Below are 27,465 nucleotides of genomic sequence, written 5' to 3' on the forward strand. Positions count from 1 at the left end.
ATTACTGTACACTTAGTAACCCTTATCCTTGAGTGGTCTCCGGGCCTTGATAGATGGTGACTATTCTCAACTTGCGTGTTATTTTCAGTGTTTCAATCAATGTAACCTCCAACCTTCTTCAGGTGTATCTCGTGGGATTAGCATGCTCTCGTTCAAATTCCTGAGTTCAATAGAAACATTCCCGAGTTCGACAAGATACACCTGAAGAAGGCCGGAGGTTACATTAACCGAAACGTTGTGAAAATCTCAAGATGAGAACAGTGATCTGAGAGATCCAAATAATACATTCAACGGATTTGTTTTCTTGCACGTGATTGCGATTTGACAAAACTATTATTCTAAATTAGAACAGCTATTCGGCTTCATCTTTTTCGAGTAAAAGAAATATGAGACTGATGGAAACAATATTTTGACTTGTGTTTAAAGAAAGAATTTACAATGCCATTCAGCTTTGCTGGTTTTTCTTGTTTGTCACGGTCCTGGATATGACCTTAAACTATATCCGATGGTGAGGCCCCAGCTTGCGGGCTTTGGGGAGTGTGGAGCCACCCTTTAATTGCCATTGCTCCCAGGTCCACTCTGACCCGGAGTGGTAGTACCTGTTAGGGTCCCAACTATGGGTTAAATAGAAACTGACTTGCAAAAAAACAAATATATTCTATTAAAAATTTTTTCTTCAAAATCGCCGGATTCGGCATTAAATAACCTGAAAAGGGTTGATATGCCGTAAAATAAAAACAACCAACCAACCCAACTCTTGTTTGTCACGGGTCTTATAAATCTTTCTTAATGGTTACTTATTTCCTTTTTTATTCATTTTTTTTTTTTTTTCATAAAACAAAATTTGGTACGTGTACAGTTTAATCAAGACATTAAAAAATGAAAATATCAAAAAAAGGTTATATTGTACATATCCGTTTTGGACTGAAGATCTCCGAAAAAAAAAATTTCACTTAATTTGATTGAGTAGTTTTTTTTTTGTTTTGTTTTTTACAGCGGAAAAACACGTTTTTATGACAGCACGTTGAAAGCAGACATCTTGTTTTTTGTTTTTTTTTTAATTTTGTTTGGAGTTTATAAACGCCACGGGGAGATAACTCCAGTTAAAGCGCCGACACTCCCTCCCCATCTTTAATAACTAGCTTTTCTTCCTAAGAATCAAACCTTTTGCTCGGTATCATAATGAATTAGTTTTTTCACTGTAAAACAAAAACTACTCGATGAAATTAAGTGAAATTTATTTTTCGAAGAACTTCATTCCATAACATTTCTGAAAAAAGTAAATCTATATAAAAGAATATAACTTTAATTCAATCCAACTTTACACCCCACTCCCCCCCCCCCAAAAAAAGGAAGGAAGCAGATCACCTAATTTTTTTTTTTTTTTTTTATTACATTTTCACCCCAAACAAGGCAAATTGCCACTTTGGTGTAGGGGGCTACTATCAGGGGCAACAACTACTGGGGTATTATGTAGGGATTTGGGCAGCAAGGTGTCGGTTCACGTTACACTTGAACTTCTGCACGTCAGTACTGTTGGGGAAGCAGGGACCTGGAATGGAATTCCAGAGTCTTGCGGTTCTGGGGAAGAAACTATTGGAATAAAAAGATCTTTTACATCTAGGGACCTCTACAGTGTGGGGGTGGGATCTAGTAGCCTGTCGGGTTTGTCGAGGGTGCTCGCGTCGTGGGGGCACAAGTGATTGCAGTTCATCAGAGCATTCACCACTAAAATACTTGTAGAACAGGCAGAGGGATGCAACATTTCGTCGATGGGACAGAGGCTGAAGCTTAGATGCCAGTTCAGGGCCTATCAGATTTGCGACTCTCTTTTGAACCTTGTCAAGGAGCGAGAGACTAGTAGCAGATGCACCAGCCCAGATGTGGCAGCAATACTCCATACATGGGCGAATGGTGGCCTTATAGAGGTACAGGATACTTTCGGGTGTTAGTAGTTTTCTAGCACGGTAGAGAGAGCCTACCTTTCTTGCAGCGGCCCTGGCAATGCCTTCAATGTAATTGTTCCAACTCATGTTTCCTGTGAACGTTAGGCCAAGGAGTTTGAAAGATGGACTCTCAGATAAAGAGTCGTTGGCCATTGCTATTGGTGGTAGAGAGGGTTTCTTGCAATTATTGAATGAAACTAGTTTAGTCTTGGCAGCATTGAACGCGACCAACCACTTTTGTCCCCATTCCACTACAGATTGGAGGTCTTCCTCTAGTGTTTCTGCCATTTCTTTAGAAATGTGTTCATTCGTCTTCCTGTCGTGTCTGCCATAGAGTGTAGTGTCATCAGCATATATACCCATCTCAGAGGCAATGTTGTCGGGGAGGTCATTTATGAATATCAGGAACAATAGAGGTCCAAGGATAGAACCCTGGGGCACTCCCGCATTTATATCATATTGTTTAGATGTGCGACTGTCGAGGACTACCTGGATTTTTCTCTTATCTAAGAAGGATTTAATTATGTTAAGTATTCTACCAGTGATACCGTAAGATCTAATCTTCCTGAGGAGACCCTCATGCCATACCCTGTCAAAAGCCTTAGATATATCTAGAGCTACCGCTCTGCCTTCCCCCGCTTTGTCCAGTGATTGGTATATACGTTCAGAGATCACGGTGAGGATGTCTGCTGTGGAACGGGCTTGTCTAAATCCATATTGTTTGTCAGTCAGTAGTTTAGCATCTGTAAGATGATGGACTAGAGCATGGTTAATTATGGTCTCAAATATTTTGGCAAAAAGTGGGAGGAGGCTAATGGGGCGATAATTTGATGGGTCTGTCCTTTCGCCAGAATTCTTGAATACTGGTACAACAGAAGCAGTTTTCCAACAGCCCGGAAAGCAAGCTTCATTAAGACATTTGTTGTAGAGTTTGGAGAGAACTGGAGCTACTTCGGCTGAGCACTTTTTTAATAGCACAGCTGGGATAAGATCGGGTCCACATGCTTTTGAGGTGTCAAGGTTTTTTATGATAGCATGCACCTGAGCAGGGGTGGTTTTCAGATCGTCTAGTGTGGCGTCTGTCCGCATAGGAAAGTCAGGTAGGGGGTGGTTGGAAGGGTCCAGTGTGGAGTTTGAGGCAAACCGACTGGCAAGCATGTTAGCCTTGTCGGTTGCTGAGGAGACAACCTCGTGATTGTTGGTTAGTGGGGGAATTGTTGATTGCCCATTATTTACTACACTGTTGTAGATTTTCCAGAAGTCTCGAGTTCCTAGTTTTTGTGCTTCGATGCGCTTTTTAGTGGTTTCCGTAAATTCTCTCTTAACTGTCGCTATTTCTTTCTTAACGTTATTTCTAGCTTCTATATACTTCACTCTGTTTGAACTGGACTTATGTCGGTTAAACCTACGGTATGCATGCTGCTTTTGAGTAATGGCAGTTGCACAAGTCGACGTAAACCATTGGGGAGAGTGGGGCTTACTATAAAATTTCCGCATGGGAACATGCGCTTCGATTGCAGTTTTGAACCAGTCAGTGGTCTCGTTTGCACACTGTTCAGCAGGGAGAGAGAAAATATTTTTCCATGGAGCATCTCTGATTAGTTCCCTGATGGCTTCCCAGTCAGCCTTTTTATAATATCTCTTCAGTTTTGGGACTAGAGTTTAGGGCGATTTCAACCATTATCACTGCATGATCAGCGTTCCCGAGTGGGCTGTGGGCCTTCGCTATGCAGTCATCGGGAACTGTGGTCAAAAACAGATCTAGAAGTGATGCGTGTTGTTCTTCCTGGTCAGGGAAACGGGTTGGAAACATAACAATTTGTGATAGGGAGTGAGATATAGAGAAGCTATGAGTTGCGCTGCCCGCTGCATCTTTGTAAGTAGAGAATCCAAGCCAGTTTTTGTGGTGGACATTAAAGTCACCAAACACATGTATTTGTGCGCTAGTGTCGAGGGACAGTGCCGTGTCTATGCTGTCAGATACTTTGTTTATTATGGAGCAGTCCTGAGTCGAGGGAGAGCGGTAGAGAAAATAATAGTAGCTAATACTGTGTTGCACGTTTAGTCTAAAGCACATAAAGGCTTGATCATCTGTTTCTAGGTTTGTTTCTCTAGTCAAGGGAAGGGTATTACGAATGTAAACTCCAAGTCCGTGCATATGTCTGTCAGAGTCCTTACGGCAGAGTGGGAGATATCCAGGCATGTTAAAGTGGTTAGAGGGAATGGAGGAGTGTAGGTTAGTCTCACTTAGTGCTAAGATATCCGGGGTATTTGTTAAGAGAAATGCTTCAACATCAGCTAAGTTAGTTCTAAGCCCACGGATATTTGTGAATGAGAGCCTCAAGGGAGGAGGCAAGTTGAATTTGTTTGTCCCTAATCCTGGTTTAAGCTTATTTTTAGATTGTACTGTCGTCATATTTTTTTTTTTAAGAGTTTCGGTAAGGGGGAGCTAAACAAGAGGTTATGCGGAGCTTCAGACATGCATCACAAGTAGACCATCAGCTGACCTTTCTCCAATTAGGATTGTGGCCTCAGGAAAGCCCACCGGGGATGAGTGCAGGGTCCCTTTCCATGCGCGTCATGGCACTGCAAACAACCCGATATTATTCAACTGTTGATGGAGCAGCCGCTCTAAGCGCTACCAAAGAGTTAGGGCTCCTGTACTACCAGTCGGGAACAGCAGCCAGGAACTGTCAATCCGGTACCCTCAACCCTTTAGAAGAAGGTCAACCCAATCTAACCGCTCAGGCATATCTTATACTCAAGCACTCCCAAATGTTCAGTTTTAGGGGTGGGGCATGCTGGGAGTGGGGAAGAACGGCGTTCATTGCCCTAGCCAGGAAACAAGATCTACCGCTGGGTGTTTCTGTCGAATCACTGAGATAGTGTCTCTGCGCTTGACTAATAGGCAAAGAAGGAGTATGGAAGCCGGGCGATAGACAGAGCCTATCTACTCCTTAAGCAATTTAGGTTTGCAAACCGGTGAATTTGTTTGAGTCACCAGCTCTAGGAAGGTTGTCATCCAAGACTGAAGAGGCCTCTCTCCCCTTTGGTTTAGTTTCAGAGTTTTCCTTCTCCTAGACGGATGATCTGGGAAGACCTACTGGGTCCGTCAGCCCCGAGAGGGTTTTCTCCGCGCCTAGGTTCTAATCCAGGTATTTCTGCGACCCCGCGTTGTTAGTGTTACTGGGTTAGTTTGTTGGGGATTATATCTACTGATTAGTTACACTCCTCAAAGTGATTTAGGGACATGCTATTTACTTGTTAATGGATAAAGGGGGTGGGTGAAGTTCATGCAGTGTAAGCGTCTATGTTTGTAAGAGGGCTTGTTAGGGAGGAGATAATGTGATTTTAGTCGTACCCTTTTTTTTTATTTTATTAATGTTAGCTTAGGTCTAGTATAGTGTTACAGTATGAGTAGGTATTAAGAATTGAGCTACGAGTTGTGCCCGAGCTATTTTAGATGATAGGAGGGTTAAGATGTTAGTGCAATATAGCATGGATAAGACAGCAAGTATTGAGTCATGCGTAATTAGGTGAATAGATATATAAGGGCAGGTTTTCAGTAGGTGCGAGTAGAGTTGGAGTTGTAGGTATTTTTTAGTAAGAGTCATGGGGCGTTTTGCATAACAAGGAGTGTCGTTTCAATAACGTAATTAATCGTTGCAAAACTCGAGACAGTTGTGTAGTGCATATCGCTTTGTTTCTGGGTACTTTGGCTGTTAAGTACCTGCCTTTGTGTGCATAGGCTGTTAAGTCCCTTACTGGATAGGAATGAGCTGTAATGCATGCCTTAGAGGTAGAAATGTATAGATGTTTAGTGATGGTTATTAAAACAGTTTGCATGTGAGGGATTAGGGGCTGGAAGTTAGCGATTCAACTACAGATGCGGAGCAATGTGGGAGTTTAGTGGCGGATAGGTTGGAAGGAGTAGATTGTTAGCGTTCAAGAGAAGAGGGGTTATTTATTTACAGATGGATTTCCATTAGGATTTTTGAGTTACAGGTAAGGTTTAGTCTGAAGAAGGGAGGAAATTTTTTTTTTTTTTTTTTTTTTTTTTTTTTTTTATGCATGCAGGTAAGACAAACGCAATCGTCTTGGAGGTAAAATGTATAGGATTTCGTAGCTAGCTATTAGGTTTTTCCCTCCCAGTTATAGGGACAGCTAATTCGTTGGGATTTGGAATTGTAGTCATTAAGGTCAGGCGCAGAGTGTTGCATCTATTCAGAAAATTAGCCCTAGTATCACAGCTGGGATTATGTATATTGCAGTTAAAAATATAGTGCCAGTCAAATTATGAGCCACATGCAGTGGTTTGGTATGGTATGGGTATCATGGAGGACACTTACATACAAGCAAGCGTACGGTGATTGCATATATTAAGTATACTACTTAAATAAAGTTCTTCTGTCTTCTATAGTAGAAAGAAAGGTGGTCCTAGCTCTGTTCTATATTCTTGCATAGGCTATTCGTTTTCGAGTAGAGTTCTGACCTTAAAAACGGCTCGCGTGGGACTAAGTGTTAGAGACCATTTTTACGCATATGTAATTAAAATGCATTAAATAAATACATTTAAAGAGAAGGTATACACAGTTGGTAAAAGCAAAAAGAGAAATAAATAAACAAAGTGAATAAATAAATAAAAAATAAAGTAATAAGAAACGACTCGCATGGAAGCAAAGAGTTAAAGACAATATATGCGCATATAGTTAAAATACATTAGTCAAAATTTAGAGAAAAAAAAAAAAAAAAAAAAAAAAAGCAGTTGCCATTTTGGTAATATTAGGATTTGTTAAATTACTTAGCTTATATTGTTGCCCATTTTACAATGATGATACAAAAAGTCTGATTTGACTCACTGATTAAATTAAAATATCTATTCCCAAAAAAAAAAAAATTGGAACTCGGCATTAAATAACCAAAAAAAAAAAAAGAAGGTTGATATGCCGTAAAACCAAACCAAACCAAACCATTCCATAACAGATACGTGCAATTTAACCTTTTTTTTTTTTTTCGATATTTTCATTCTTTAATGTCTTGATTAAACTGAACAAGTACCCAAACTTTATCACAATGCTATTTTTTTTAAACGCCCACTTATTCTTCCCAGGAGCTTTGTTTTTCTTTCTAAGAAATGCACATATTTAAAAATCACTTTTTAAACTGCAATAGAAAATAAACGGCCTTTCCAATGGATTTGTTTTCTTGCATGCAATTGTGATTTAACAAAACTTTCCGAACTTGCAGGCAATTAAATCGCGCAATAAATCATTCGACAACTTTGAATCGACGACAATTTCTTAACAATTGTTTCATTTTCTTTCTCTTCTCTATTTCTATATGATATATGTGGTCTCTCTCTGTCTAGGCATGCAATTGAAAATAAAGATCTATACCAAGATTAAACACAGCTTGGAAAATTAACTAACCCTAATCCACTAACCCTAACCCAACCCTAACTCTAAAACCCTAAATCCTAACCCAGTCCTAACTCTAAAACTCTAACTCTAACCTTAGCCTTAACTCAACCCTAACTCTAACCTTAAACCCTAACACAACTTTAACCCTAACCTAACCCTAACTTTAACCTTAAACTCTAACCCAGCCCTTACTCTAAAACCCTAACCCTAACTTTAACCCTAACCCAACCCTAACTTTAAACTTAAACTCTAACCCAACCCTTATTCTAAAGCCCTAACTTTGACCCAACCCTTATTCTAAAGCCCTAACTTTAACCCTAACCCTAACCCTAACCCTAACCCTAACCCACACCTATTTAAAAATTACTTTTTAAACTGCAATAGAAAATAAACGGCCTTTTCAATGGATTTGTTTTCTTGCATGCAATTGTGATTTAACAAAACTTTCCGAACTTGCAGGCAATTAAATCGCGCAAGAAATCATTCGACAACTTTGAATCGACGACAATTTCTGAACAATTGTCTCATTCGCTTTCTCTTCTCTATATCAGGGGTGGTCATTACATCGATCACAATCAACTGGTTGATCACAAAGGCATTGTCAGTAGATCTCATAACATTGAGGAAAAAAAAAAAAAAAAAACTTTAGCGCCAATTTTTCATGTGTTCTCACAATGACATCTGACGGCACTTGTACAGTTTAGTCAACACATTAAAAAATGAAAATATCGAAAAAGGTTTATATTGTACGTATCCGTTTTGGACTGAAGATCTCTGAAAAAAAATTTCATTTAATTTGATCGAGTAGTTTTTGTTTACAGCGGAAAAACAAGTTCTTATGAGAGCGCGTTGAAGTCAGCCATTATGAATTTTGCTGAAACTGAACAACATGCCACGGGGAGATAACTCAATTTAAAGCGCCGACACTCCCTCCCCATCTTTAATTCTAGCTTTTCTTCCTAAAAATCGAACCTTTTGCTCGGTATCATAACAAATTGTTTTTTCGCTGTAAAAAAAATACTCGATCAAATTAAGTTAAATTTTTTTTTGGAGAACTTTGTTTCATAACGGATACGTGCAATATAACCTTTTTTTGATATTTTCATTTTTTAATGTCTTGACTGAACTGTACAAGTACCCATCTGACGTATGTCAGAACATCGGAAAATTATTTTCCCTTCACATTTAATTAAAAACAGTGATTTCCATTATTATAAGTAAATGGTTTCATTTTTGATTGTTCTCGTTATTTTTAGTCAACATTTTTATTCAAATAAATGATAAAGACGTATTTAAAAGAAACTAACAGATGTACCCAGCGTTGCCCGGTATTATAGTAATGATTTAAAAAGTATAAAAAAGAATAACTCGTATGCTGCCACCGAGAATCGAAACCAAAACTTTTAGCTTACGATTTACTTTTTCCTTTGACATTAATGCCTGAGCTATGAAGATATGTTTCCTGCAAGGCTAAAAATTAAAACATGAACCAATAGCTATTACGTTACGCATGCATATCCTTAATGCCATCGTTCGACTTTCACCTGGCAAATTCCATTTCTTTAATTTTCATACTTTTGCACCGATTTTCCCCAGCTAAAACCCAAATATAAAGCTTTGCATGGGTTCGAATACCCTATATATTAAGTTTCATATCCGTAGACAAAAAACTGACAGAGGAGTTTGGTAGGAAAATTTATTAAACAAATAAATATTTATATATGCAATACATAAATCAAGCTCTGATCCCCATCTGGCATCAATTGAAATGGATGGCTCTTGTCTTGGGGAGGCTCCATGTTTTGACAAGCTTCTGGGATTGACCTTTACTCTTGATCTGAAATGGAACACATACATCAAATCTGTTGTCAAGGTCACTGGAAAAATGATGGGATCCTTCTACCGCTCCAGTAAATATCTCACTACTGATGCAATTCTCTATCTATATAAAAGCCAAGTATGTCCAAGGATGGAGTACTGCTGCCATATCTGGGCAGGAGCTGCTAAAAACAGCCTATCTTGCCTTGAGTACAAAATAGACTTCGTAGCCTAGTGTGGAATGCCCTTTTCTCTTCCCTGCAACCTCTCTCCCGCAGAAGGGACGTTGCGAGCCTGTCATTGTTTTATCGTTATATCCATGACAAGTGCTCGTCTGAGCTCCAATCTCTGGTCCCCCCTCGCCAATCTTTCATAAAAAACACCTGTCTAGCTGAAACCACTGTCAGTAATTTTCCCCACTCTTTATCTGTGCCTAAATCAAAACGTAGATTCCATGAACAAAGCTTCTTTCTTAGAAGTGCACGCCTGTGGAACTCTGTTCCGTTTGCCTGTTTCCCACCTGACTACAAATTGGACGTCTTCAAGTCCAACATAAACAAACTCCTGATGAACCGCCCCCTTAAGACACTTTATCAGATCTCCATTACTAACGATTACAACAATATTGTCCCATTGATTACTGTACATGCAATAACCCTTATCCCCGAGTAGCCTCTGGCCTTGATAAGTGGTGATTTCCATGTAAAAAAAAAAAATAAATGAATAAATAAAAATATATAGAAAGAGGTTTGTGTTTACTATAACCTTTTTTACGCAAATATTATGCAAGTATAAATCATGTAGAATATCTGCCTGAATATAATTACAAGTGAAAACTGAAAAAAAAAAATAATAGAAAATTAGTTAAAATGAATATTTAAAAGAATATGCAAATTTTCTAGATCTTTTGCTGATGAATGCAATTCCACAACCCATATATAAAAAAGTTGTATTTTCTTTTTAAATATATATGGAAGAAAGGGTTTTTAATATGAATATCAATACACAAAAAAAAATTTCTAGGAATATAGATCCTGCGAAACAATGCTATTTTTTTTTCTTTGTTTTCATGAGCAGCCGGTAAAGGCAGATCCAAAAAAGTAGATAAAAAAAATTATTTTAAAAAAGTATATAAAAAAAATTATTTTAAAAAAGTATATAAAAAAAATTTTTTTAAACAAAAGTATATGAAAAACTTTTGGAGAAAAGTATATATATATATAAATTTTTTTTTTTTTTTTTTCAAGAAAAGTGAATTTGCTAAATCGATATTTGGTTCTGCATAGCCATTGAAGTATGCAAGCAACTAGGGTCTTCGAACAACACCAAAGTCAACAGTTTAAGCCACTGTTGGGATGGCTTGTTCCCTGTTGACTTAGGTTTGTTATTGATCTTGTGCAGTTCTTGAAAGTCCATTCTCCCAGGCTTTATTTTTCAGAAGTTTACTGCTAATCGCCTGAATCACCCCTGCTGGGGAATACCAATAGGGCTACCCAAGCATTTTTTGTCAGGCCAGAATGCTCTTTCTATAAGTTGCTGACTCTTCAAATCACAAATTTCTAACCCTTGTGCCACATCATCTCTCCAAGGGCTGGAGATAAATAATCGCATAATGGAAAGCGAATTCCAATCTATTTCATTGATTACATATTATGTCTGGTCCAAAATTGTTTTCAAAGAAAATTCTTGATTTAAGCCATACTTTAGATTGACTGATCATTTATGCTCATTAGCGAATCACATCATTGTTTCGTTTGCTACAAAAAAGGAAAAATACAAATGGCTGTTAGCATCTCATCACTGAATATGTAAAAGTGGTTTCGTTCTGTGTTTCATTTTGGTTAACTAGAACACTACTCAGCTTCATCTTTGAAAGTTGACGAGTAAAGAAATATGAGACTGATGGAAACAATATTTTGACTTGTGTTTAAATAAAGAATTTAAAATGCCATTCAACTTTGCCGGTTCTTCTCGCCTGTCAGAGGCCTTATAAATCTTTCTTAATGGTTATTTTTCTCTCTCTTTTTTTTTTTTTTTTTCCATAAAACAAAATTTATCACAACGCTGTTTTCTTTAAACGCCCACTTATTCTTCCCAGGAGCTTTTTTATTTTCTTTCAAAAAAAGGTATGTATTTAAAAATTACTTTTTAAACTGCAATAGAAAATAAACGGCCTTTTCAATGGATTTGTTTTCTTGCATGCAATTGTGATTTAACAAAACTTTCCGAACTTGCAGGCAATTAAATCGCGCAATAAATCATTCGACAACTTTGAATCGACGACAATTTCTGAACAATTGTCTCATTCGCTTTCTCTTCTCTATATCAGGGGTGGTCATTACATCGATCACAATCAACTGGTTGATCACAAAGGCATTGTCAGTAGATCTCATAACATTGAGGAAAAAAAAAAAAAAAAAACTTTAGCGCCAATTTTTCATGTGTTCTCACAATGACATCTGACGGCACTTGTACAGTTTAGTCAACACATTAAAAAATGAAAATATCGAAAAAGGTTTATATTGTACGTATCCGTTTTGGACTGAAGATCTCTGAAAAAAAATTTCATTTAATTTGATCGAGTAGTTTTTGTTTACAGCGGAAAAACAAGTTCTTATGAGAGCGCGTTGAAGTCAGCCATTATGAATTTTGCTGAAACTGAACAACATGCCACGGGGAGATAACTCAATTTAAAGCGCCGACACTCCCTCCCCATCTTTAATTCTAGCTTTTCTTCCTAAAAATCGAACCTTTTGCTCGGTATCATAACAAATTGTTTTTTCGCTGTAAAAAAAATACTCGATCAAATTAAGTTAAATTTTTTTTTGGAGAACTTTGTTTCATAACGGATACGTGCAATATAACCTTTTTTTGATATTTTCATTTTTTAATGTCTTGACTGAACTGTACAAGTACCCATCTGACGTATGTCAGAACATCGGAAAATTATTTTCCCTTCACATTTAATTAAAAACAGTGATTTCCATTATTATAAGTAAATGGTTTCATTTTTGATTGTTCTCGTTATTTTTAGTCAACATTTTTATTCAAATAAATGATAAAGACGTATTTAAAAGAAACTAACAGATGTACCCAGCGTTGCCCGGTATTATAGTAATGATTTAAAAAGTATAAAAAAGAATAACTCGTATGCTGCCACCGAGAATCGAAACCAAAACTTTTAGCTTACGATTTACTTTTTCCTTTGACATTAATGCCTGAGCTATGAAGATATGTTTGCTGCAAGGCTAAAAATTAAAACATGAACCAATAGCTATTACGTTACGCATGCATATCCTTAATGCCATCGTTCGACTTTCACCTGGCAAATTCCATTTCTTTAATTTTCATACTTTTGCACCGATTTTCCCCAGCTAAAACCCAAATATAAAGCTTTGCATGGGTTCGAATACCCTATATATTAAGTTTCATATCCGTAGACAAAAAACTGACAGAGGAGTTTGGTAGGAAAATTTATTAAACAAATAAATATTTATATATGCAATACATAAATCAAGCTCTGATCCCCATCTGGCATCAATTGAAATGGATGGCTCTTGTCTTGGGGAGGCTCCATGTTTTGACAAGCTTCTGGGATTGACCTTTACTCTTGATCTGAAATGGAACACATACATCAAATCTGTTGTCAAGGTCACTGGAAAAATGATGGGATCCTTCTACCGCTCCAGTAAATATCTCACTACTGATGCAATTCTCTATCTATATAAAAGCCAAGTATGTCCAAGGATGGAGTACTGCTGCCATATCTGGGCAGGAGCTGCTAAAAACAGCCTATCTTGCCTTGAGTACAAAATAGACTTCGTAGCCTAGTGTGGAATGCCCTTTTCTCTTCCCTGCAACCTCTCTCCCGCAGAAGGGACGTTGCGAGCCTGTCATTGTTTTATCGTTATATCCATGACAAGTGCTCGTCTGAGCTCCAATCTCTGGTCCCCCCTCGCCAATCTTTCATAAAAAACACCTGTCTAGCTGAAACCACTGTCAGTAATTTTCCCCACTCTTTATCTGTGCCTAAATCAAAACGTAGATTCCATGAACAAAGCTTCTTTCTTAGAAGTGCACGCCTGTGGAACTCTGTTCCGTTTGCCTGTTTCCCACCTGACTACAAATTGGACGTCTTCAAGTCCAACATAAACAAACTCCTGATGAACCGCCCCCTTAAGACACTTTATCAGATCTCCATTACTAACGATTACAACAATATTGTCCCATTGATTACTGTACATGCAATAACCCTTATCCCCGAGTAGCCTCTGGCCTTGATAAGTGGTGATTTCCATGTAAAAAAAAAAAATAAATGAATAAATAAAAATATATAGAAAGAGGTTTGTGTTTACTATAACCTTTTTTACGCAAATATTATGCAAGTATAAATCATGTAGAATATCTGCCTGAATATAATTACAAGTGAAAACTGAAAAAAAAAAATAATAGAAAATTAGTTAAAATGAATATTTAAAAGAATATGCAAATTTTCTAGATCTTTTGCTGATGAATGCAATTCCACGACCCATATATAAAAAAGTTGTATTTTCTTTTTAAATATATATGGAAGAAAGGGTTTTTAATATGAATATCAATACACAAAAAAAAATTTCTAGGAATATAGATCCTGCGAAACAATGCTATTTTTTTTTCTTTGTTTTCATGAGCAGCCGGTAAAGGCAGATCCAAAAAAGTAGATAAAAAAAATTATTTTAAAAAAGTATATAAAAAAAATTATTTTAAAAAAGTATATAAAAAAAATTTTTTTAAACAAAAGTATATGAAAAACTTTTGGAGAAAAGTATATATATATATAAATTTTTTTTTTTTTTTTTTCAAGAAAAGTGAATTTGCTAAATCGATATTTGGTTCTGCATAGCCATTGAAGTATGCAAGCAACTAGGGTCTTCGAACAACACCAAAGTCAACAGTTTAAGCCACTGTTGGGATGGCTTGTTCCCTGTTGACTTAGGTTTGTTATTGATCTTGTGCAGTTCTTGAAAGTCCATTCTCCCAGGCTTTATTTTTCAGAAGTTTACTGCTAATCGCCTGAATCACCCCTGCTGGGGAATACCAATAGGGCTACCCAAGCATTTTTTGTCAGGCCAGAATGCTCTTTCTATAAGTTGCTGACTCTTCAAATCACAAATTTCTAACCCTTGTGCCACATCATCTCTCCAAGGGCTGGAGATAATCACATAATGGAAAGCGAATTCCAATCTATTTCATTGATTACATATTATGTCTGGTCCAAAATTGTTTTCAAAGAAAATTCTTGATTTAAGCCATACTTTAGATTGACTGATCATTTATGCTCATTAGCGAATCACATCATTGTTTCGTTTGCTACAAAAAAGGAAAAATACAAATGGCTGTTAGCATCTCATCACTGAATATGTAAAAGTGGTTTCGTTCTGTGTTTCATTTTGGTTAACTAGAACACTACTCAGCTTCATCTTTGAAAGTTGACGAGTAAAGAAATATGAGACTGATGGAAACAATATTTTGACTTGTGTTTAAATAAAGAATTTAAAATGCCATTCAACTTTGCCGGTTCTTCTCGCCTGTCAGAGGCCTTATAAATCTTTCTTAATGGTTATTTTTCTCTCTCTTTTTTTTTTTTTTTTTCCATAAAACAAAATTTATCACAACGCTGTTTTCTTTAAACGCCCACTTATTCTTCCCAGGAGCTTTTTTATTTTCTTTCAAAAAAAGGTATGTATTTAAAAATTACTTTTTAAACTGCAATAGAAAATAAACGGCCTTTTCAATGGATTTGTTTTCTTGCATGCAATTGTGATTTAACAAAACTTTCCGAACTTGCAGGCAATTAAATCGCGCAATAAATCATTCGACAACTTTGAATCGACGACAATTTCTTAACAATTGTTTCATTTTCTTTCTCTTCTCTATTTCTATATGATATATGTGGTCTCTCTCTGTCTAGGCATGCAATTGAAAATAAAGATCTATACCAAGATTAAACACAGCTTGGAAAATTAACTAACCCTAATCCACTAACCCTAACGTTTACCTTAACTCTAAAACCATAATCCTAACCTTAAACCCTAACCCAACCCTAACTCTAACCTTAAATCCTAACCCAACCTTAACTCTAAAACCCTAACCTTAACCCTAAATCCTAACCGAGCCCTAACTCTAAAACTCTAACTCTAACCTTAGCCTTAACTCAACCCTAACTCTAACCTTAAATCCTAACCCAACTTTAACCCTAACCTAACCCTAACTTTAACCTTAAACTCTAACCCAGCCCTTACTCTAAAACCCTAACCCTAACTTTAACCCTAACCCAACCCTAACTTTAAACTTAAACTCTAACCCAACCCTTATTCTAAAGCCCTAACTTTAACCCTAACCCACACCTAACTAAAGAAATCAACTCAGGTTGTTATAAGTTTTTTTTTTAGTTTTTTATCTTTTTTCATTTTATTTGGGGATCAATTTATATCATTTAATGTTATCAAGATGTACATGCCTTTTAATGTTATCATGTCACAGAGTTATTTCCCTTTTGTCGACTTAAGTGATGTGTGTGTGCGTGTGTCCAGAAAGAAGAATTGGCTAGTCTATGAAGAAAGAGGAGGTGGGGATTAGGGAAACGGGGTAGGAGAAAAGAGAGAGGGATAGAAATTGTGCTCCATTCATGCCCCAGGTAACGTCATGTAGCACTCCTAGTATCTTGTTCTAGATGAAGTACTAATGGCAAATTTATACATTGAATTCAAAAGCGCTCAATACTATGAAAAGTAGAGTAGTTAAATAAATATTGACCAACCCACTTTTACTCAAGGATAGTATCTAATGTTTATACGGCATAATCACGTTGACACACCGGTTTTCGTCAGATCACTGAAGTTAAGCAATGTTGAGCCTGGCTAGTACCAGATGGGTGACCATTTGGGAATTCTAGGTGCTGTATGTGCTCTCCGCTTATCTCGGCATTGTTTCCAGTCCTGTACCTCCATTTGCCACTGGTAGTCAACAATGTTGATGCAGAAGAGGCGTGGTTGGAGACTGCGCATCTCTTGCTACACAAGTTTCACACGCAGGCACTCTTACAGTGAGTATCCATAGTCTGTCAAGACTGAAGGAAGCCACACTAGTGTCTCATAGACATTCAAGTTCTCGCCAATAGGCATTCAAGCTCTCAGTAGATTAAGAGATCACAAGAAAGATATCCTATGACATATTTAAATGGTTGATAGGAGAGAGGAAAATTACTCAGTATTTGAGGATACCTGGTCCAAATAAGATCTCTTTGGTATGGCTAACACAAACTGGCTTTTACTTGGAACTAGCGAGGGGTACCCGGCGTTGCCTGGGTGTTTGGGGCGGGGGGGAGTAAAAAAAAAAAAGTAAGTATGAGGATCGAACCCAAACTGTTGAGACAAAGTTGTAAATTAAAGTGTGGAAAACAAAAAAAACGTGCGATGTTAACCATTGCCCCACCGTGACATGCTAAGGGAAGCACGTTTGAATTTATTTAATTAGTTGGATTTAGCAGGTGCCCGTTTTAAATGAGGTCAAGTTTTGACTGCGGGATAGTATTCATTTACTGCTGAACGCTTTTTTTTTTTTTTTCTCCGAAGATGTTATAGGAAAAAGACTAACCCACATGCGACGAGCGACAAATATTGAATATTTATCTTCCCGAAATCGAGCAAATTAAATAGACAGGCGAGCTTCATTGTTAAGTGTGAGATACTACGATTTGTATGTGATATAAAAAGTTTTAAAAAGTTGTGAACCGAGCGACCGCTTCTCTGAAAGAAGCCTTTTGTAGACACACAGAAAAAGCGAATACACATACATACATACATACATACATTTTCGCTTTTATATTTATAGATGGACAAAGGGGAAGTAATAACGTTTGACAAGGGATTATCTCCCTTTTATTACTGAAATTTTCAGGAGGGGATCTTTCTCCAAGTGATGTTACCTCAAGTAACAGAACGAAGATGGATGGATACTCCACTAGACTAGATTAATTATTGTCCTGGAATCCAGTAATACCAAGAGACCACGAGAAAGATATACTATAACATATTAAAATGGTCAATTGAGGAGAGGAAAATTGTGTTCTTAACTTCTTTATTAACTCATTGTATCTATGTATCTTTTCTTTTTTTTCTTTTTTTGCATTTTCACCCCAAACAAGGCACAGTGCCACTTTTATGTAGGGGGCTACTATCTGGGGCATAATTTGCAGCGATACTATGTAGGGAGTTGAGCAGCAAGATGTTTGTTTACATTACGCTTGAACTTTTGCATCTCAGTAGAGTCAGGGAAGCTGCGACCCGAAAGGGAATTCCAAAGTCTAGCAGTACTAGGGGAAAAAAATTATTAGCGTAAAAGCTTTTTTACATCTATGTATGGGGTGAGATTTTGCTTCTTGTCGAATTTATTTCCGTCAAGGTAGCACAAGCGCTTGTAGTTCGTTGGAGCATCCACCATTAAAATACTTGTAGAACAGGCAGAGGGATGCAACATTTCCTCGATGGAACAGTGGCCTGAAACCTAGCTGATAGTGCGGGACTTATTAAGTTGGCGACTCCCTTTTGAACTCTGTTTAAGAGAGAGAGACTAGTAGCAAATGCACCAACCGAAATACATTTTCTACATTTATATAAGTTAATTTTTAATTTTTTAATTTTTAATCAGTCCATGTGCGTGTCACGTTGGTACAGTGGTAACGTCACCAGCTTTGAATGCTACACTTTTGCTTTCGGTTTCGATTCACGGTAACAGCATGAAGCTGGATACTCCACCAGACTAGATGAATTCTTGCCCTGGAATCTAGTAAGACCAAGAGACCACAAGAAAGATATACTATAACATATTTGAATTTTTTTTTTTTTTTTTTTTTACACGGAGGTCACCACTTATCAAGGCCCGAAAGCCACTCAGGGATAAGGGTTATTGCAAGTACAGTACGTTAGTGTGGAGATTTGATGAAGTGTTTACTTAAGAGGGCGGTTCATTAGGAATTTGTTAACATTGGACTTGAAGACATCCAAGTTGTAGTCAGGTGGAAAGCAGGCAGACGGAACAGAGTTCCACAGGCGTGCAGTTCTAAGAAAGAAGCTTTGTTCATGGAATCTACGTTTCGATTTAGGCACAGATAAAGAGTGGGGGAAGTTTTTCATAGTGGATTCAGCTGGTCATTTGGGGAGGGGAAACTTTATTAACTCATTGTTTGATAATGTAAAAAAGAATTTTACTGGAATATTCGATTATCTATGTATTCCTATATTACTAGTTTTGATCGTATTATTGAACATGTTGGATGTTATCAGTCTGCTTGTGTATAGTTAAGTATAAAATAGTGGAAGACACACAAAACTACAGATGACCTCGATTTTAATGGCCTTGTGCCTAATTGCATGCATTTGAAATAAAGAAAATCATTTCTATCCTTCCTAGTTTTTTTTTTTTTTGTCCCCTGACAAAAGGAGGGTGAACCTGTAAATTAACCCTTGTCTGTTCGTCCGTCTGTCCGTCTTTTCTCAATAACTATGCCTTGGAATTTTTTAAACTTTGCACAAACATTAAACATGATATGAGTAAAAAAGTAATAAAACGGATTTTCCGGGAAAACTCCAGTTGCCCCCCCCCCCCATCCCTTTTGGGTTAAAATGGCTAAAATGGACACTTTTGTGCTTATTAAAAAAAAATTGATGCCTTGGATTTTTATAAAACTTTCTAAAAAGTTGTAACTAACTGATTTCTATATAATTTTGTTTGTCTATACTTCGCGATAATTCTTGGGTGTGCCCCAGGGTCTCTTTTAGGGCTAATAAAAACACTCCATTTTCGGGACTATTTTACCATATTTGTCCAAAATTATCTGTGTATGTCTATTTAGCAGTTTTGCATGGTGCTGAACTCAAATTTAAATATGTTAAGGCCTTGCGGATTTTTGGGGCTAAATAGGGAGGGGGGGGCAAATGATGGACTTAGTCATTTCTTTTTTTGCATGGTACAGAACTCAAATTTACATATGTTAAGGCCTAAAACTACACCATTTGTTCATTTTCATCAGGATTTGACATCTCCTGGGGACTTTTGGGGCTAAATGGGGAGGGAGGATAAATGCTGAACTTAGTCATTTTTTTATGCCTCGTTCACTGTGCACTCACGGGGGACCATGGATGCTTCATTTGTTGTTTTTCCAAGTCAGAATTAGAAAATTCTTACAAACTTCTAAAACAATAATTTTTTTACAATGAGGGCTGATTGTTTATATAACTTGTATTGATCGGACTATTGTTCTCATTTTGAGTGTTATTTGTGCAACGTTTTAGTCAGTGTAGCCTTCAACCTTCGTCAGGCATGTCGGTCATTATCTTGGAAAAGAAAAGAAAAGAGAAATGCTACTGGCTCCGTAGATGATTTCGTATTCTTGGAGTTGTTTTTTTTTTTGTTCTTTTGCTGTGGTTTCATATGTATGGAAATAGTTGACAGGAATGCAAAATGGATAGTCAGACGACTCAGAGTGGCACATCTGCTAAAAATAGAAAAATTACTAAGCTGACCAAGCATAGAAATTAGCCGCATATGGAAACCTTTAATTGTAGGAAAAAGAAAAATTTCTACAACCCCTCCTTAAAATTTCAATGCTAAAAGGGAAATAATTCCCCGTCAAACTTTATTAGAGTTGGCTCCCTTTATCAACCAAATTTTTTCACATAAACGAACCGTGGTAAAAAAAAAACAAAGAACAACTCCAAAAATATGAAACCATCTACAGAGGCAGTAACTTTTCTCGTTTCTATTCTTTTCCAAGATAATGACCAACATGCCTGAAGATGGTCGAAGGCCAATTCAACCGAAACATTGCACTCAAGACGAGAACAATAGTCTGATTAATACAATTAATATAAACGATCAGCGCTCATCTAAAAAATCCAGGACTTTAATCTATGTGTCTCATATAGAGACCAAGTGTTAGCACCAGGTAAGGGGTCCCTTGATTTCTGAGAACTTTGAAGTAAAATGAAAAGCAGAAACAAAGACAACTGCTCTTTTATATAATGAATAAAACAGAAGAGTGGACTAGTCCTGCCTTAGCAATAGGAAATATCACTACAAGTATTAATACTTTTTTTTTTTACATTGGAGTCACCACTTATCAAGGCCCGAAAGCCACTCAAGGATAAGGATTAATGAGTGTATGGTAATCATTGAGACAACAGCATATTAATAGTGGTGGAAATGGATTATTTTTTACTTTCATCTAACAATTGAATAAACAAAAAAGTACTGTAAAAATCGAATTTAACTTGAAAATCATTTCTATAAAAAAATATCAAACTATTTAACTGATCAACATCGTAGCTCCGTTCACTCTTCAGTTAACTATTACGTGTAATTATTTTCACGCAAATATTCTACATGGTTTATATTTGCGTAATATTTGCATAAAAATATTATAGTAAACACAAACCTCTTTCTATACATATATATATTTATGTGTGCATATATATTTTGTTTAAAATATTTTGCCTACCAAACTCCTCCTACAGTTTTTGGTTTACAGACATGAAACTTCATATATAAGGTATTTGAACCCATGGGAAACTTTATATTTGGGTTTTAACCCGGGAAAATTGGTACAAAAGTGTGAAAATTGAAAAAAATGAAATCTGTCAGGTGAAGGTCGAACGACGGCATTACGAACGTGCATGCATAACGTAATAGCTATTAGTTCATGTTTTCATTTTTAGCCTTGCAGCAAACATCTCTTTATAGCTCAGTCATTAATGGCAGAGGAAAAAATAAATCGTAAGCTAAACGTTTTCGTTTTGATTCTCGGTGGTAGCGCACGAGTCATTTTTTTTTTTTTTTGACTTTTTAAATCATTACTTTATATTGGGTCCAATATAATATAATAATAGATACGAAATTTGCATTAATCAAAATATCATATTTAAGCGTATTTTATGACCAGGCACTGCTAGTATATATATGTATAACTGAAATCCCTAACGCATCTTTCTTTTCTCCTAAAAAGCCTCCATAGATTGGAGCTCAGTCGAACACTTGCTATAAAAATAACAATAGAGCAGAGACAGGCTTCCAATGTTTTTTCTGTGGTAAGGAGGTTGCAGAGAAGAGAAAAGGGCATCACTTACTAGATTACAAAGTCGATTTTGAACTCTGTCGAGGCAGGATAAACCTCCGAGCAGCTCTTGTCCAGATTATTCAATCACAGTATTCAATTCTATGACGAACTTGGCTCTTATGTAGGTAGAGAATTGCATTGGCAGTGAGATACCTACTGGAGCAGTAGAATGATCCAATTATTTTTCCAGCAATTTTGGCAACAGATTTGATGTATGTGCTCCATTTCAGATCAGAAGTGCAGTTTAGGCAAGGAAGCTTGTCTAAAAAGGGAGCTTCCTCAAGAGGAGAGCCGTTCATTTCAATAGGGACCAGATGTGGGTCAGATCATTGATGATGGAAAGATAGAAGCTTGGTTTTAGATGCATTAAAATTAACCAGTCACCCTTTTCCCCATTACACCACATACCCAAGATCAGAGGAGAGAGAATTATAGATCTTTGCCATTTTTGGCCTTTAAAGTATTGCCATAGATGGTAGTGTCATCGGCATAAATGTCTACGAATGATCTAAGAATGTGATTTGGGAGATCATTGATGAAGATCAGGAAGCGGGTTGGGCCGAGGATGGCACCCTGAGGGATCTTTTCTTCTAAAAAGTCTTCTATTGGGAGGGGAATATGTCACCATTCTTTCCCCTAAAACCCGTATGTCTCTTTATTGGCTAAATGACGCATTTAATAAATGACGCATGTAATAAATTTCCTTTGTTTGTTCATTTCAGTACCGATGTCGTCTGCAACCTCCCTCGCGTCAAATCCACACGAGTCCAGCATCATCATCCTTTGAACATCTCATGCAGAACTTCCGTGCTAAAACCCAGCTTATAATTGCCAGTTTTGAAGACAATGATCATGTCCTGCAGCAAAGCTTTGACGATAATGGGTCAACAAAGAAATTCACTTTTGACGACAAAACGTCTGATTTGCCGATGGAAGCGTTCCAAAATAAAAAGTGAGCTTCATTTCCTTTCGTTTTCAAAATTAATAATCACGGTTTTTGCTCTTTTTTTTTAAAATATATTTTAATGTATTTTGAGGGCATTTTCCATTACCGTTTTCACTAGAATTTTATAATCTATATATATATATATCTATAAAAGTGAGAACACTTCTCAACCTATATACTCAACAAATTTTAAATCTGCAGACTTGAAATTTGGTATATCGGATATTCAGACATGTGGAAACTTTTTTAATACTTTTCATCCGGAAAAAAAGGGTGTTAAGGGGTCAAAATAAAAAAATCGGTATGTTGGGGGGGGGGGTCATCAGATTTTTATCTGTTTATCAACTGTTTCACGAATGCACAGGCATGAATTGTTTACATGACAAATTATTTATGTTAAGAATAAGTAAGTTTGAAAACACTTTTGAAATATCTTGTCAAGCTGGCTTAATGGTTATCGTACTTGACTCAGTCTGTAGGTTTTGGTTCTGATCTCAGTTTGGGTATTTTTTTTTTTTTACTAACAAAAAGTGAACTATTTAGAAGAAACATAATACTCACATGCATCTCTTTGCTTCTATTTTGTAGCTGCCATAGGTTGTTGAGACGCAAAACAACCTTTACGAAAAAAGCGCATCTACAAAATGGCCGACATCAAGGTAAAATCAATCGAAATATTCAACATTTCTTCTTCTTCTTCGTCGTTCTTAGATTTTATATTGTTAAATATTGTTAGAAATAAAGTGTGGTAGAGAGATGCTTTGGAGCATAATCAGATCTTATCCCTGCTATAGTAATAATGAAATGCTCTGCTGAGCTGGCCCATCAGTGCAGGTTAAAAGATTTTACAGATTTAAACAAAAATGCAAAAAACTTCATAAAAAGTAACTGTTGTATGATGACATGCATGCAAAGAAGAAATGGTATTTGCTTTATTTGTTGGGAATTTATTATTTATTATTTATACAATATTTTTTATTTATTATTGATACAATATTTTGTATTTATTATTGATACAATATTTTGTATTTATTATTGATACAATATTTTTTATTTATTATTGATACAATATTTTGTATTTATTATTTATACAATATTTTTTATTTATTATCAATACAATATTTTGTATTTATTATTTATACAATATTTTTTATTTATTATTTATACAATATTTTTTATTTATTATTGATACAATATTTTTTATTTATTATTGATACAATATTTTGTATTTATTATTGATACAATATTTTTTTATTTATTATTGATACAATATTTTTTTATTTATTATTGATACAATATTTTTTTTATTTATTATTGATACAATATTTTGTATTTATTATTGATACAATATTTTGTATTTATTATTGATACAATATTTTTTTTATTTATTATTGATACAATATTTTTTTTATTTATTATTGATACAATATTTTGTATTTATTATTTATACAATATTTTTTATTTATTATCAATACAATATTTTGTATTTATTATTTATACAATATTTTTTATTTATTATTTATACAATATTTTTTATTTATTATTGATACAATATTTTTTATTTATTATTGATACAATATTTTGTATTTATTATTGATACAATATTTTTTATTTATTATTGATACAATATTTTTTTATTTATTATTGATACAATATTTTTTATTTATTATTTATACAATATTTTGTATTTATTATTGATACAATATTTTTTTATTTATTATTGATACAATATTTTTTTATTTATTATTGATACAATATTTTTTATTTATTATTGATACAATATTTTTTTATTTATTATTGATACAATATTTTTTATTTATTATCAATACAATATTTTTTTATTTATTATTGATACAATATTTTTTTATTTATTATTGATACAATATTTTTTTATTTATTATTGATACAATATTTTTTATTTATTATCAATACAATATTTTTTATTTATTATTGATACAATATTTTTTATTTATTATTGATACAATATTTTTTATTTATTATTGATACAATATTTTGTATTTATTATTGATACAATATTTTGTATTTATTATTGATACAATATTTTGTATTTATTATTGATACAATATTTTGTATTTATTATTGATACAATATTTTGTATTTATTATTGATACAATATTTTTTTTTATTTATTATCAATACAATATTTTTTATTTATTATTTATACAATATGTTTTATTTATTATTTATACAATATTTTTTATTTATTATTTATACAATATTTTTTTTATTTATTATTGATACAATATTTTTTTTATTTATTATCAATACAATATTTTGTATTTATTATTTATACAATATTTTGTATTTATTATTTATACAATATTTTGTATTTATTATTTATACAATATTTTTTATTTATTATTTATACAATATTTTTTATTTATTATTGATACAATATTTTGTATTTATTATTTATACAATATTTTTTATTTATTATTGATACAATATTTTTTTATTTATTATAGATACAATATTTTTTTTATTTATTATTTATACAATTTTTTTATTTATTATTTATACAATTTTTTTTATTTATTATTGATACAATATTTTTTATTTATTATTTATACAATATTTTGTATTTATTATTGATACAATATTTTTTTATTTATTATTTATACAATATTTTTTATTTATCATTTATACAATATTTTTTATTTATTATTTATACAATATTTTTTATTTATTATTGATACAATATTTTTTATTTATTATTGATAGAATATTTTTATTTATTATTGATACAATATTTCTTATTTATTATTTATACAATATTTTTTATTTATTATTTATACAATATTTTTTATTTATTATTTATACAATATTTTTTATTTATTATTGATACAATATTTTTTATTTATTATTGATACAATATTTTGTATTTATTATTGATACAATATTTTTTATTTATTATTGATACAATATTTTTTTTTTATTATTGATACGATATTTTTATTTATTATTGATACAATATTTTATATTTATTATTTATACAATATTTTTTTATTTATTATTGATACAATATTTTTTATTTATTATTAATACAATATTTTTTATTTATTATTGACACAATATTTTTTTATTTATTATTGATACAATATTTTTTTATTTATTATTGATACAATATTTTTTATTATTTATACAATATTTTTATTTATTATTTATACAATATTTTTTATTTATAATTAATACAATACTTATTTATTATTTATACAATATTTTTATTTATTGTTAATACAATATGTATTTAATTAATTAATTAATACAATTTATTATTAATACAGTATTTTGCATTTCTAAAAGTAGTTTAGGCATATTGTCACTTGGTCATGGTCATCGTTGTGCCATTCACCCTGCTCAAGTAATAATGAAATGCTCTGCTAAGCTGGCTCCTGTCCTCTCCAAACTCTATAATAAATGCCTTGTTGAATCTTGATTCCCTTATACCTGGAAAATTGCCTTTGTGGTAGTAGTGTTCAACTGATCTACAAAATCATCACTCCATGGGTCTCCTTCCATTCTTTGTTACAATCTTTGAATTATTAATCGAGTCATGGTTATAGTTGCGGCATTCACTCTGGGTAAGTTGGACCGGCTCTTTACAAGTTCACACTGGCTGATCAGGCATGGTGATTCAAGGCTACTTCCATTATAAGTGCATGCTATTCACGGTTCCAATGACGGACTCCATAAAGGTAGGAGCTCAAATCCAGTTCAGCGTCCTGCTTCATTGTCCTGAACCAGGTTTTGAGTTGACCACTGTGACGTTTCTCCCAGCCTTTTTTTTGTTTTTTTTTTGTTTTTTTTACACAGTGATCACCACTTATCAAGGCGCGGAAGCCACTCAGGGATAAGGGTTATTGCAAGTACATTACGTTAGTGTGGAGATTTGATGAAGTGTTTAATTAAGGGGGCGGTTCATTAGGAATTTGTTAACATTGGACTTTAAGACATCCAAGTTGTAGTCCGGAGGGAAGCAGGCAGACGGAACAGAGTTCCACAGGCGTGCAGTTCTAAGAAAGAAGCTTTGTTCATGGAATACGCGTTTTGATTTAGGCACAGATATAGAGTGGGGGAAATTTTTCACAGTGGATTCAGCTAGACGGGTGTTTTTCGTGAAAGATTGGCGAGGGGGGACCAGAGATTGGAGTTCAGACGAGCACCTGCCATGAAAATAACGATAAAACAAGGATAGGCTCGCAACGTCTCTTCTGTGGGAGAGAGGTTGCAGGGTAGAGAAAAGGGCATCCCCCACTAAGCCACAAAGTCTATTTTGTACTCTGTCAAGGCATGATAGGCTGTTTTTGACCGCTCCTGCCCAGATATGGCAACAGTATTCCATCCTTGGACGTACTTGGCTTTTATATAGATAGAGAATTGCATCAGTAGTGAGATATCTTCTGAAGCGGTAGAAGGATCCCACCATCTTTCCAGCGACTTTGGCAACAGACTTGATGTACGTGTTCCATTTCAGATCAGGAGTAAAGGTCAAACCCAGAAGCTTGTCAAAACACGGGGTCTCACCCAGACGAGAGCCATCCATCACAATTGATGCCAGCTGGGGATCAGAGCGTTGATGATGTAAGGATAGGAGTAGTAGGAGCCTGCTGGTGAAGCTGGATCGATGACTTCACGAATGAAGTCACCTCAATTTCGTTGAAAGGTGCGGCTGATCTAATGAAGGTCTTTGGTAAGGAGAGATTTTTGGAAGGAGTGGCTCCTGCAGCGAGTACTATTGGAGACAAACTATTGCCAGCGAATACAGAGGGTGTGGCGAAGGCAGTGATGACTGAATACCTTCAGTTTGCATAGGTTACAAATTTGTATAGGCCAAGTTTTACATATCAGAGAATAGTGCGATCAGGCTGGCTTTGGTGTTGTGGGAAGTCATGTTGGTGATGTTCTTGTGTTCTCAATGTATGACTAAACAAAGTAGTTCAGCAGGTTCAGGTTAGTGGAAGGGGGGGGGGGTGCAGTGAGAGAAGGGTACAAATCCTAGCACTCCTTCTAGAGCCAAGCCTGGGTCTCTATGGTCTTGTGGACTAACACTGAGTCTTGCTGCCACACCCAGGGTCTACCAGCGGTCACCTGATTGCACTAGGAGATCACCACACTCTTCAGTACATCCAGGTACACTTTGATATTGACTTTCAAGCTGACTTT

At 34.8% G+C, this 27,465-nt stretch overlaps 1 protein-coding gene and 1 pseudogene across 3 annotated transcripts in view; both read left to right on the forward strand.

The window, feature by feature from the left end:
• The window catches only part of LOC145260683 (kinesin-like protein KIF7), a 109,553-nt gene that overhangs the window by 19,094 nt on the left and 62,994 nt on the right, over positions 1-27,465 (forward strand). For all 3 annotated transcript variants that reach the window (XM_080119067.1, XM_080119066.1, XM_080119065.1), the window contains exons 4-5: positions 22,058-22,287; positions 22,870-22,940. In XM_080119067.1, coding sequence (XP_079975193.1) covers positions 22,058-22,287; positions 22,870-22,940 — 301 coding nt within the window. The remainder of the gene's footprint in view (positions 1-22,057; positions 22,288-22,869; positions 22,941-27,465) is intronic.
• Positions 16,014-16,130, forward strand: LOC145260921 (5S ribosomal RNA; annotated as a pseudogene).

Source organism: Euprymna scolopes, chromosome 36 (assembly GCF_053919585.1).
Source record: "Euprymna scolopes isolate OS-2025 chromosome 36, ASM5391958v1, whole genome shotgun sequence".
Taxonomy (NCBI): Eukaryota; Metazoa; Mollusca; class Cephalopoda; order Sepiida; family Sepiolidae; genus Euprymna; species Euprymna scolopes.